At 38.7% G+C, this 13,692-nt stretch overlaps 1 protein-coding gene across 2 annotated transcripts in view; it reads left to right on the forward strand.

Moving 5' to 3' along the window:
• The window catches only part of pde8b (phosphodiesterase 8B), a 63,317-nt gene that overhangs the window by 18,947 nt on the left and 30,678 nt on the right, over window positions 1–13,692 (forward strand). For both annotated transcript variants that reach the window (XM_075456260.1, XM_075456259.1), the window contains exon 2: window positions 8,470–8,526. In XM_075456260.1, coding sequence (XP_075312375.1) covers window positions 8,470–8,526 — 57 coding nt within the window. The remainder of the gene's footprint in view (window positions 1–8,469; window positions 8,527–13,692) is intronic.

Raw genomic sequence — 13,692 nt, forward strand, 5'->3', positions numbered from 1 at the left:
TAATAATCACTCCTGCTACGGAGGAAAACAAAAACCCTCTCCTGTAAAAATAGGAGGCACTAGGATATGAAACTTTACTAAGAAACGAAAAATCACTGCACTCGGAGGAAAACGCAAAAATGCTATTAATCTTAATCTGTTCTTTAACAAGGCTATAAATACAAAAGTTATCCAAAAACAAAAACTCTCTTTGCGAGATCTGAAATGTGGCATAGAACATGGACTTAGGTTTTGAAAGCAAGAGTGAGGTATGTTGGCTACAACGATAACGACACACTGGCACAAGACAAGGGGAGATGTCAACTCTTCTACACACAGGGTTAACGGGGAACAGGTGGAATCACTCATGCCACAATCAGACTGGAACACAAGAGGAAGGGCAAGTGACCTGAAACGAGAGGGGAGTTAATCTTTCAAAATAAAACAGGAAGTGACGAGACATGACATGGAGACGAGACAAAAAACCCACTTGACCTCACCGTGGTGTGACAGAATGGTTGTAACTCAGAAGTTTAAGAAAAATACTGTTTTTATATTTAGGTGTCAAACTCATCTCCCATAGCTGAAAGCCCTGCACACCCTTCTTCTTCATTCATTAGTCAACTTTTTTTCTTTTTTCTTTTTTTCCCAAGGAAGCACTGGAATGGCATTTGCTCTGATGTGAAAAGCTCATGACATTGTATTGAAATATTTGCGCCAATGTGTTTTATTATTCTTTGCAGGTCATAAAGGATGCTAACCCACTCATACTGGCTGCATCATATGGATAAGTCTTATAGAATAATGCCTTTAGACCTGGAGCAAGATTCACTGGCTTTTTCTTTCTTGCCTGATGTGTTTTATTAGGCTTATTGTCATTTTCAAAACGTACAAACTCAATTTTCTTTGTCAAATTTTGACAAAACTCCATTCCAAGTGAAAAACAAGCACTGTATTTCTGAAAGGTTATGTTATCTTTAATCGTGTGATTTTTTTTTATTTATTTATTTTTTTACAATCTGGAGGCTGCAGTCAAGAAGCCTGCTCGCTTGACAGGGTTAAGCTACATCAAAATAAAATATGATCAGTCAGAGCTTATCATTGACTTTAAGGTGTGGACAGAAGTCTAACAGATAATACGAATACGTGTAGCTGTGTACAGACTGAGGCCAGCTCCAGGTCAATCCAGGACCTCCAGAAGGCCATGTGCTCTTCAGATAAAATAAGGCCTTGTTACAAGGACTGTGATTCACATAAACATGAGGGCCTACGGTTAAAATACTGAAAAAGTGATGCATGGGCATCTATCGTGTTAAATAAAAATAAAAAAATCACATATTTATTTTTGGAGATGTTGATAAAAGATGTAGCCCTATCTGAATTCAATACAATATTGTGATACCGTATCACTTCTATTTTCTACACACTCTGACTTATAAGCAAGTGTCAATCACATGGTCAGGTCTGGATGAGAATTACAGGCTCTTTGTCGGTTACTCAAACAGATTAAACATGTTACTGGAAGTGTAGCAAACAGCGAAAACCCCTTTAAAAGAATGAACTAAACATACTGTAACTTTAAGTTTATTGCGTTCTTAAGAACAAGCTGCTCTGTTAAATGTGCAGTGGAAACAGTGCAGGAGGTTTTATTATAAAAGCCATGTTTGATCTGTGTTATAACAATGTGTATTTACTATATGCAGCGACATGATATACCTGGGCCTCCTCAAGCAATTAATGGATTATTTATATAGTACCTTTCAAAGCCAGCAATACAAAGTGCCTCACAAAGAACGTAAACATAGAATTAGACAAAATGACTCCCAGATGAAGATGGTCTGCAAAGGGGAAAAAAAGCATTAAAATGTTAGAAATTAGTTGAAGTTCTATTAGTCAAGTCAGTGAGTTTTTCCTGGAAGGGCGAGAAGGTAAAGACATGAGGTAGATGTACTGTGAGGTTAAAGGGACAAGAGGATGTAGAACGTTCTTATAGTTTGGCCTATTAGCAGCAGTAGCAACGAGAGGAATGCAAATGATACTAAACACTCGCAGATTCAGTGTGACTAACTATACATCCCACAGATATTACATCCCATGCCTTTTGTAAATACAACCCCATTTCCAAAATAGTTGGAACACTGTGTAAAATGTAAATGAAAACAGAATTCAAATTATTTGCGATGATCAGCAAACATTTTATTAAAAAATAAAACATAGAAAACATGTCAAATATTGAATATCTTGTGAAAAATATTGGCCCATTTTTAATTTGATGGCAGCAACATGTCTTAAAAAAGTTGGGAGAGGCCCATGTTTCCCACTGTGTAGCATCCCTTTATCTTTTAAGAGGCGGTACACATCTGGAAACTGAGAAGACCGGTTGCTGGATCTTTGGGAGAGGAAAGCTGTCCCACTCTTGTCTTGTCCTGGTCTTCTTTGTTGTATTTTCTGTTTCATGATGCCCAAAATATTTTCAATGGGTGAAAGGTCTGGACTGCAGGCAGGTCGGTCCAGCACCCAAGCTCCTCTACTATGATGCTGTTGTAACAGATGCTTACAACCAGGATGTCGACTGGGCCACCTTTACTTTCTCTGACAAATCTCTCTTTGAAATTCAACCAGAGTTTTAGATTTTTAAATGCTTTCAGGCTAAGCTTCATAAATTTTCCCAGCATGCAATGCATATAAATATAAGGAGACTTAATATCAGGGCCGACGTTAATGTCCATGGTCCACAAATTCTTTGGTACGTCCCTTTAAGTTGGGATGATCTTTCATTATATTCCGAATCTGATTGAACAGTGACATAGGTGCATACCCTCTATTTGACAGTCTCCTTCTAATTGTACCAGAATGAGCAATCTTTTTTTTCCTACTATTTTAATAGGCTCTCTGTGCTTAAAAACTTATTGGATTTTTTCACTATAAAGTCTTACTATTCATTGCAGATATATATTATTTTACATTGCTTTGCCTTTATTTATTTTTTCTTGCTCTTCTATATACATGACCTATTCCATTCAGTTTTTTTCTGCACATCAAGGCTTTGTGTGCAACCTACACTCACTGCCCACTTTATTAAGTCCACATGCAAGCTCTGAAACAATCCATCACAAGAGCTCTACCATAAATTCAACTTCATCAAAGCTTTTACGTTCTCAGTTTTTATTTGCATTGTCAAATGTGATCATTCACTGCACATTTGTTATTGAGGTCATGGTGGAGGGTGGTAGGGTATGGCATCCCTAAACTGTCCTATTTCAGAAGCTGGAACTGCTGAGTTGTTAAGTTTCTATGTTTATTTATAAGGGTGGTTTCATGAATAAATCACCACAGCTACAGCTGACTTGCATATTTAGTAGTGATGATGATTATATTGCATACCAGAAGTAAAGCTTCTTGGACCAATGTACCAGGTATATATGCAACACGTTCAGAGACAGCATTGTGGCTTTAATTGATTGTTTATTATATTCTTATCTACACCTTTTAAGTGTTATGTGACTAATGTGAGTGGTTGCTGTAGCAGTGCAAAATGTCTTTGGGATTAAAAAGTACTCTGTACTTTCACAACTTTCATATTTACAACCGTCTCACCATAGTTTCTACTTTTCCCCCTTGTCTTTCTCAAGACATCTCCGACTTTCTGCAGACTCTAGTATCTATCCTTTTTGTCCTCTTTCTTTCCTCGCCCGCTTGCTGGCTGTTTGAATCCTCATTAATCAAGTGAGCGCGCTGACAGAATTTCTAACTATTTTACATCTCTGTCAATCTTGTCTCTACTACTTTTTTAACTCTAAGACATATTTGTAATCAGTAATCAGTCTAAAATCCTCCTTCACTTACTCCCCCCTTGCGTCTCTCTATGAGCACTTTCCCACCTACTCTATGAGGGCATTGCATCCAGTGACGGCTTCACCCAGCACTTCCTCCACCGTCGACTAACTACATCTCCACGCTGTTCTCTTAACAATGATTCTTGTAGTGTCCCCGTTTCTGCTGCCTTCCTTCCTGTTCTGTTTCACATCTGGCTGTGTCTTCCTAAAGTAAAACACAATTACTCATGTTCCCATGAAGCCAACCCTCAACCGCACTGATATTTTGAGTCTGTGCTTCTTGTCAGAGCACAGCCATGATTCAGTCTTCTCAGCCTTGCAATGCCAGTCTTTTGTCTTTGTCTTTAAATCAACCAAACACACTTAGTATTTCTTACTGACTCCCTTGGATCATCTCTGGTTGACCTCATGTTTTGTCAGACCACACCATGACTGCTGACAGGGACTCCTGCTCAGCTTTCCAGGAAAGTCTTTGTGCTTGGAGACAAACAAATATGATGTGCTGACCACATGTCAGTGACAACATAACCCTGCCAGACTGTAAGCAAAAAAAAAACAGTCTTCGGGAGATGCGTTGAATCGTTTGGCTAATCGTGTTCTGTCCACTCAGTCTCTCCTGTTTGTGACATTTTGTGGAACAGCCTAAGACAGACCACACACATTCAATATGCTCCTACATCTTGATCTAATGTGCCAGTTGGCAGGACGGCATACTTGATTAGTACAGAAATGTTAAAAATCTTTTCTGTTCTCTTAAGCTTTGTATATGTTAAGAAGAACATGGTTTCATGTTCAAATATTTAAGTTAATGTTAAAAGAAGACTCGTCTTTCTCCTCCCCAATGTTTCCTATCTGCTTCTTCACTGTTGACTGTCCAACGGATGCTAGAATGTCTTCAAAAAATTCAGTTTTTATAGATTTAACCACCGACAACCCTGATGTTCTCCTGCTGCGGGCTTTGCGGCTCTGTAATGTCACACTGGTTCCTTTGTTCATGACATATAAGAGTTATAATCCATACCACAGTTAGGGAGATTTTCCATTAGAATCTAAACATATAATTTTTTGGCATTTGCTCAGACTACAGATTGTTTTTCTTGGCAGGACAGTCAAATAAAGATTATACCGAGTTTCTAATCTTGGGGGGAAATCTCTTACCCACGGTCCTTGTACTCAACTCTTTCATCATCTGCTTCATGGTAGAAATGAGAAGAAATAATCCTCACTTGTCTTTTTACTGTGAAGCAAGTCCAGAAAGCGTTTTGCTTTTTGAGCAGAACATTAAAATCACTAACGGCATCACACACCTGCTTTGCATTTGCAGTAAAAAATGCATCTAGAAGCAGGTATTCACGGCTGTGATAGCTTCTTAATATGAAGAAAAGTGACTGTGATGGACTCCACTGGAGGAGACAAGTTCCTGATAAAGTTTGGGTTATTGCACTTGAGAAATGTCTGCATTTCTGTGTTTTTCTTTTTTTTTTTTTTTGTCATTTTCACTTGTTTAGTATGGGTGGGGTTTCACTGAAAATATGAGACCACACACTTTTGTGCATGAGTCAACAAGTTTTTGGCTTTTTTTGCCAGCCCTGTCAATTTAATCATGTTTTTTAAGCGTTAAACTCTCAAAGGATGTCTTCTTTTTCTTTGGACTCAAAATCCAACAACATGTATGGCATTATTCATTAAAAATCAGATTCTTTTGTCATACAACAGGAGACAAATTGCCTCACAAGAAGATTAGTACACAGAGTTGTCTACACCCATCTAAAAAATATCACTTGACTTGACTGAAAATAATTACTCCTGAATCATTTTAATTATTTCTTCATTGACAAGATTATGTCCTCTTGTGAGCAAATGAAAACAAATACTTAAGAAATGTTTTTTTTAAAATACAGGCCTCAAAACAAGAAATTACTGAAACAAAGGTAGATACATTTGGAAACTATGCAAAATCGAAAATACTGACACAAGACTAAGTACCCATGACTTTCTTCATACCTTACTGCAAGATCTTATAGCGGTACCAGGGAATTCTTGGGGCCACATCCATAAGACTCACAAAGTAACTAATGTGCATACGCATTCGTAGAGGCGGGACAGATTCTTTTGTGAATCGCAGTCATCGTGAAAGATTAGGCAAGCGCACAAGCCTGTTTTCCATTTCTATTTTTAGCCATGAATAGATGCGGACTCTCCACTAATAAATCATTTGAAAGTTAAAACATAATTTGCACCACAACTAGACAGACATGACGACAAAGCGACAGCGAAAGGAAAAAAAAAACTAAAAGAAAGGAAGCACAGTTTTACTGAATGTTAAATTGAGACACTCATTAGTGAAGTAGAGAAAAAGAAGGACTTTCTTAAACAGCCTTCGGAAGCCTAAGACAGCGCATGAGCCAACTTGTGCCAGAAAATTAGAGCTCATTGTCATAAGGTACATATTTATGCAAATTGCTTGAGTGATTTCAAGAAATGTAAAAGAATAATGTTTATTTCTGGCAACTGGTTGTAAACGCGAGATGCAGAATGAGCCTAGCATGCCTACTCAATCCCTCTAAAAGGACACCAGAGTGCACAACTTGCAAAATCTAAATAAAAAATCTGACTGGAAACCAGTGTTTCTGTGATAACTCAGTAAATGTATTTTTTTTTTAAACTGCATAACATCTACTTCCATGAATGGAATCCATGAACTTTAACTTGCAAAATGCTTTATTTTCAAAGTTACTGAACATGAAAAGGAGCCTGTCTGTTCTGTGATCCGATAAGAAAAAAAGTTTTCTTGTTAAAATCAAGAGGGTCCTGAATATGTGACGTGATCCTATCCAGGACGACCTCATTAAATAAATTTTCCTGCATGATCCTATGTATTGATTGCACTATGAATGCCCGTAAATGCACCAAAACACCATTTGAATTTTCCACTATGATAATGATGTAAACACACATGCTTAGATCACACAACAGGAAAGAAAGAAAAAAAAGAAATTACTGGCTAGATGTGTCCACAAACATGAATCCAAAAGAGGTGTGTTTGAAAAGTAGCAACACAAGTCATGCAGCATAGAAAAGCTCAGAAAAACAGCCTCTGAAGAATGACTGAATATTTCTCATGCAATTTTTGCAAAACTGGTATCCTCCATGCTGAGGAAATATGGGCAAATCAAAAAATTTGAGCTCAACAGTGTATGGTAACTCTTGTTTAAACTGAATTCCTACCGTGAAACCTGTCTTTTGATCAATCTAAAAGCTTTTAGCAAATGCTCTACATTATTTTGCAGTAATTCATTGAATGTGAGATGATGCATGTTTGGATCATTCTGTATTGTGTTCTGTTTATATGTTACAGGACTCTTTTTTTTTATTATTCAGTTAATGCTAACAAAATGCACACAAAAGATGTTTACCAAATAACTTGAGGTCAAACTAGAGTCCCTGTATGTCTCAATGTTTGTGCTTGATGCAACAAAGAAGCACACCAACCAAAATTAAGCTATTGAGATTATTCATGAGTAGTATTAACAGGTTTTTGATGATGCTTAGTCAGTTATTTGTAGTGGCTACTTGAGTCCATATGTGGGCAAAAATATGTTCACGTTTAAGCCTAATCATCAGTGACCGATAATACTGTGTGATGATGGGCGGTTGAGTCACTAACTCCTACTTAACTGTGCCTCACATACAATTTGTATGACTGTAAGCAGAGTTTGTGCATAGCATAAGCCAACCCCGCTCCCCCCTTTCTCTAAATGATCATTTCTCACAGAAGGGATAGACATTTGGAACATTTTCCCAGGATTTATGAGTCTGTGTTCAGAAACACGTTCACCACATCTTCTATCAAAGACCTAACTAAAACCATCCAGCCATGCGTAATTTTGTCAAAAACAACTGGATTTGCAGGCGTTAATACCCAGACATGACACGCACGCACTGCCCACTACGGTACATTGTGTTATGGTACACTGCTGAGTCATTGTGTATGATGTAGCGTGGCGTTAGCATGTGTGTGCATGCGTTTGGTTGTAAGGATGCACATGTAGCTGAGTTGCTTATTCACATTAGAGTGACGCCTGTGTTTAAGAAGCCTGATGAGGCTGACCAGTCAGCCTGCAAACACACACACACATGCACACACACACATGCACACACACACACACATACAGCACATCGTGTGATGCTCTCACTGTAGGATTATACAGGTAAACCTGTGAGTTCAGTCTGTGGCTGCTGGCTAATACCCTCTAAATACGTTTGCAGTGGACTGCCTGTGCTCCCTGAACATATCCATGTCTGCAGTGGAGGAAAGGTTCATCACAAAAGCTGTAGTCAGGAACGTCAGGATGTCCAGATATTTGTTGTTGTAGAAGAATATTGCTGTCCTGTTATACTCCACACATCTACCTTATAAGAAGAAGCGCCTGTTGCTCCATGGATTTAAAACTGAAAATAGGTGGAGAAGAAGATTAAAGTGGTGAAGTGCAATAATAACGGGCAGGTTGTGCATGGAAAAGCATATGCCAGTATGCTTCTGGACATTAATGGTAAAATGGTAAGAAAAGTTTGCACCTTTTTTGCTTGGTGTGTGTGTGCTCAGTCTGTGAACGATTCACAGATTCTCATGTCATCCTTGTTTCCTCTGCAGGTTTCAGCTACAGAAGAATGTGTCGGACCAATGAGATTGACTCAAGAGCCAATTCAGGTAAGAGCATTGCATTCTGAAAACATGTTGCTTTTAGGATGATCAGGGACAGGTTTGGGTGGGCTTAAATGCAAGGGTCTCTGATTAGAAGAAAAGGAGTATGCGGCTCAGTTTTGTTTCGGTTGAAATTATCTTTCATATGTCTTTGTTTTTTTGTTTCTTTTTGCAAAGTTCTGTACTTTCTTAGTAAACTTTTTTCATATGTACAGTAGTTTTTTTTTGTTCTTTTGCTCATGAGGAATGTAATACAGAATTTCCAGAGATATGCACGATATTGGATGGTAACAATCTTCATCTTCAGTTGTTTATATCATATTTATTTATATACACTGTTCCATTAAAACTGGGGAGAGATCAGTATTTATTAGGAGAACTGTTAGTATGATTACAGTGTGGCTGAAAAATGTATTCAAAACTTCGTCTGAGGAAAAATGAGATATTTTAATTGTCAGAGTGAGTCATGTCAGGAGGACATCTTCCAAGGTTTTCTATTTAAGACCGTTCTTGAAAGGATTTCTCATGTTAATATCAATTTTATAAATACAAATTATGGTCAGATTTGGATCTTGCACTTAACATAATATGACCCAAATCTGGCATTCATCCGTTGTGACCTATTTCCTGAAATGTTGTTTTTTTTTTCCCAGCACTATAGTTAATGTGGTACCACAGACTCTAACCCTAACCCTAACCCTGCAGGCACCTTGTCTGTCCTCTGTTGTGTCAGTCTGGCTGGGATTTCAACTTACCCGTCAAGAGCTCTGGAATATTGCAGGGTTGAGTCGGGGCTTTGGCTCATCCTCTGGTTAGGGCTTAGGACATGTGCCAGTAAGATTTATGCTTACGTAACATAAAAAGTAAGAGTTCCTGGAGGTTACAGGCTGGTTGGGATGCAAGCACCACAAAGCTTTCCTCTATTCTGGCAGTTCCTACCCTGAGAATGAGCTGCTTTATTAGGTGCTCGTTTCTTGCCTTGATTTGATTTGCTTTGGTTTGAGCTGTGCTGATTTGACCAATCTCCAGGGGTTTCTGAGTTCAGCTCACTCCAGTGAAGTGATGTGAGAAGCCTGGCAGCTACAGTAATGTAATGTTCAGTGTGCCGCTCCATCCCTCCTCCTCTCCTCTTATTGAACAAGCCAAAAAGCGTTGTTGCAGGAATCTCTGGCAGTATGCGGGCAGGTGGAAGGCTTTATTAAAAAAGGCTTGTAAGAACTTGTCTCATACCTCATAAAACCCCAGAACTGCCCCCCACCCCCCAAAACCAGCACATTTTTACTGTAGTTGTACCTCCAACATTCTGCTGAATCCATGACCTAACCCGACCCTCTCCCACTTTGCTCCTTCCACGGAAACAGAGAGATGAAAAGAGAGATAAAATGCTCTGCAGGAGAGAGCTATATATTGGGACTTTTCCTTGACATTTACTTTTACAGCCTGACAGCGCTGGAGAGTTTCAAGTTTGCCAGATACCTCCACCTTCACCCATGATACAGATGATAGAATGAGAGGCATCTCTTTTGTTATATTTCTCAAACATATACATGTGATGTAGTTGTAAAAATCTGGCGGTATACTTTTAGCAGCTGTGTTTTCCCCTGCAGGACTTTTAGTCACTGGCTGTACAAGGAAAAGTCATATGTCAACATTTAGAACACCGACAGAAAAAATGTGTAATTGTTTCATCAATTACATTTTTTTTATTTTTTTTTATTTCTAAATAAAAATTCATAGCTTGCAGCCTCATAAAGGCAAAACCACTTCTCTTCTGAGAACTTTGGATCAATCAGTTATTCTATCAATAATAAAAAAAACTCAATCAGTTTATCAAAACCCTCATTGCAAGTGTAAGAAATTAGTCCATATGTTGTAATTCAAGTGTTCTATCTGAGAGTGTGCCGTATGTCGGAGGTTTAATGGCTGGATTTAAATCTACAAAGCTGAGATTTATCGTCCCTCCATTATGTGAAGTAATTCACTCATATGGCCCATTGACTTAATAGCTCTTTCCTCAGCTTTTTGTAGCACTGCAAATTTTGAATGAACAAATTAATCTGATGACCATCTTCCTGATTATTGATTTGAGTTCAGTAATGGAAAATGTGTATCAGAATTTCTGAAAGCCTCGCTCAAGCTATTAAAACCACCTGTTTTTAACTTGTAAAAACAAAGATGTGAACCTCTAAAAAGGCTGCAACTTTGCTTTCAAACGAGAAAAGTCAGATAAACAAATCCCTAAAATGACGCCTGATTAATTTTCTGGAAATCAACTAACTGCACGTTTAGTAACTGTTTCAGTTACAAGTTTTTCTGCAGAACACTGAAATTATTTGGATACAGCTTAACAAGACCACTTTTTAAAATGTAGTCATTTTTTGCCGATATGCTTCCTCAGCATTTCTTTTACCAGATTAAAGGAAAGAAAAAGTACATTTATTACATATAAGTGCTCATTCATAGTGTAATCCAAAACACAACGGATGATAAAACCTAAGAAGTATTCTGATTTAAGTTATCAGAGGGGGAAAGTTTCTTTACGACATTCAAAAAAATCAAACTCAGTTCAAACTGGTGAGCTTGGGTTTCCTGGAAAAATGTTTGGACTTTGACCAGCCGTGTCTTTAAGAGCAGTTTCTTTAAAATGCGACTCTCCATCCCAGCAGCACTGACACAAACTAAACTTTTCTGTTCATTACTAAGATTCTAAAAGTTTTATTTATTTATTTTTAACGTTGCCAGATATATTCCAAAAACATGGTGAAAACTGCTTATATTTTTTGGCTGTTGTCAGTATTCTATCATTTAGAAAGTAATAAAACGATATATCCAAACCTCCTTCTGTAAAAACCCTCGATTCTAATATGTCAACGTGGTTTTAAAAAAAAGCATTCTTTTTGTATTTTAGCTCTACTGGTTAACTTTGTTTTGTTGCTACGTGTAAATGAGAATCACTACATGTTCCACCCGCTGTTCTTTGCTGCAGCTTCTCCTGTCTGAGAAGCTTTATTTTTAGCTCCTGTTTCTTTAAAGTCACAGTGTGTAACATTGAAGGTAACCCAGTGACAGAAATACAATGTGTTCAATAACTGCTATGATTTTATTTTTGTAGAGAGAGACCTATGAAACACAATGCCGTGTTTTCTTCACCTGAGAATGAACAATGCACATCCAAAGATGCCGGTCCTCCTACCCCTCTGCCCTGTTCCACATCCATGTTTTTGCAGTAGCTCAGAAGAAATAAATCTTATCTAGAGTAGACGAAACTTATGTAGTTGTAAAGTTGCAAATTGCAACCAGTCTTTTAGGGTTATTCACACAAAGCAATGGCACCAAAGATGGGTTGGGTCAGACAGCAGATCCGATCCAGTCTGACGTAGTACCAACCCTGGTAACTGCTGCAGCTGTTGTTTGACTCAGTCATATAAACCTCCACCTTCCAGTGGAATAAAAGAGACAAAAATAAAAAAGACCTGGGAATTGAATGGAGCATTAAAAAAAACATGTTTTCAAAAAAATGCATTTATCGAAATAATCAACTTATCCATGTTTATCATTTATTCATTTATTTACTTCAGGATTTATTTCACTTAGATGTTTATTTGAGTATTCATCCATGTATTTATTATTGACTGTTCACATTTTCCGATGACCCTAACCCTCTGCACACCTCTCACATGAAGACACGATAAGGGAGAGACGAAACCTAAAATGCATAGTAAAAACCTAATTGCGTGCTTAACAAATTGCTTGACGTTGCACATGTTTGACAGTTAAGACTACGATTAACGTTCAGTTTTCTTTATGATACTTAAGAATGTTGGAAGGCATATTCTGCACCTTTCGTGTTTCAGACCCCCAGGCCTTCATGGGATAGAATTCAGATAAACAAACTGGACCAGTACCACGTGTGTAAACACCAATCAGAGAGCGCTAACATGTACTGTCAACAAACTAAGGTTACCGAGGGCCGCTTCACACATTACTGATATTCAATGCAAAGTGTCGTCACATCATAAAAAGTTGAATGCTAATTTATCTCTTATTAGCTCCGACCTCTACACAGATGATGTAAAAGCTAGTTAGTCCAAGACTCCTCTCTGTGTTTGAGGGTCTCCTAACGTTGTGCCATCTGCCTTGCGTTTGCAAACACGGTAGATTAACCTCTGAAGTCTGAAAATGTGAGTCAGGCCACATCAGTCGTCGAGGATAAGCCTCTGTGCCAGCTGAGCGCTAACTTCAGTGTTTTCATACAAACAATGATGCCAGTGAGTGACTGCACTGTTTGTGTAGCTTGATATGATTAGAAGTAGAAATGGGATTTAAAGGTGCTTTAGCCAGGCAGCTAAGTAAGCATTCAGTCTTTTGTGTACCATTAAGAGTGAGATACCTTTGTGCGTGTACGTATAGCAGATATATGTTGGTGTGAGGGCAGCCATCTGTTTGAATGTACATCTGATACGGTATTAAGACCAGCGGCGCCTCCAGGCTTGTCATTGGTGACATATTTGGGTGGCAGATGTGTGCAGTCTGTGTTGTCCCAGGCTCCACTGGGTACTCTGTGTGTGGAATTTCACATGCTAGCACCATGGTTACACAAACCAGTGCCATGGTTACACAAGCCAGCGCAGGATCAAAGACTGTAGACCTTTCACAGGCACTCACAAATACGATTCCATTTTCTAGCTCTGTCCTCTTCTTCTTTTTAACTTCTTTTTCTTCCGTTCTCAACTGTTCTTTTTAGATTTCTGACTCTACTGTCACCAGCTGTGAAGGACAGCACATCACACTATGAAAATACTCCCCTCCTGAGTTTTTAAAACAGTGCAGGAAGTGTGGAGAGTCATGACTTTAACTCTCCTGTACCTCCTTTACCCGCTCACTCATTATCTTCTCCCTCCCGGTCTGCCGCACTTCCATGGACTCGCTCTGTCACCCTATCCTTTGTTGTCCTTTGAGCGAGTCAGGAGGTGATGCTGCTGCGAGGCAGAGCTGAGTACTGTTGGTTCTGGCTGCAGTCCAGCTGCCTGTGAGTGCTCAAGAGCATGTGTCCGTCTTTGCTGTAAGTGTCTCATGGAGTGTTGCCTTTCCTCACTGTACCAAAGGTGGTTGGCGTGTTAGTGGTCAAAACACAGTGTGGGATCAAAAACACGGGTCCACACTCGTCTGATG

This window comes from Odontesthes bonariensis, chromosome 22 (assembly GCF_027942865.1).
Source record: "Odontesthes bonariensis isolate fOdoBon6 chromosome 22, fOdoBon6.hap1, whole genome shotgun sequence".
NCBI classification, from domain to species: domain Eukaryota; kingdom Metazoa; phylum Chordata; class Actinopteri; order Atheriniformes; family Atherinopsidae; genus Odontesthes; species Odontesthes bonariensis.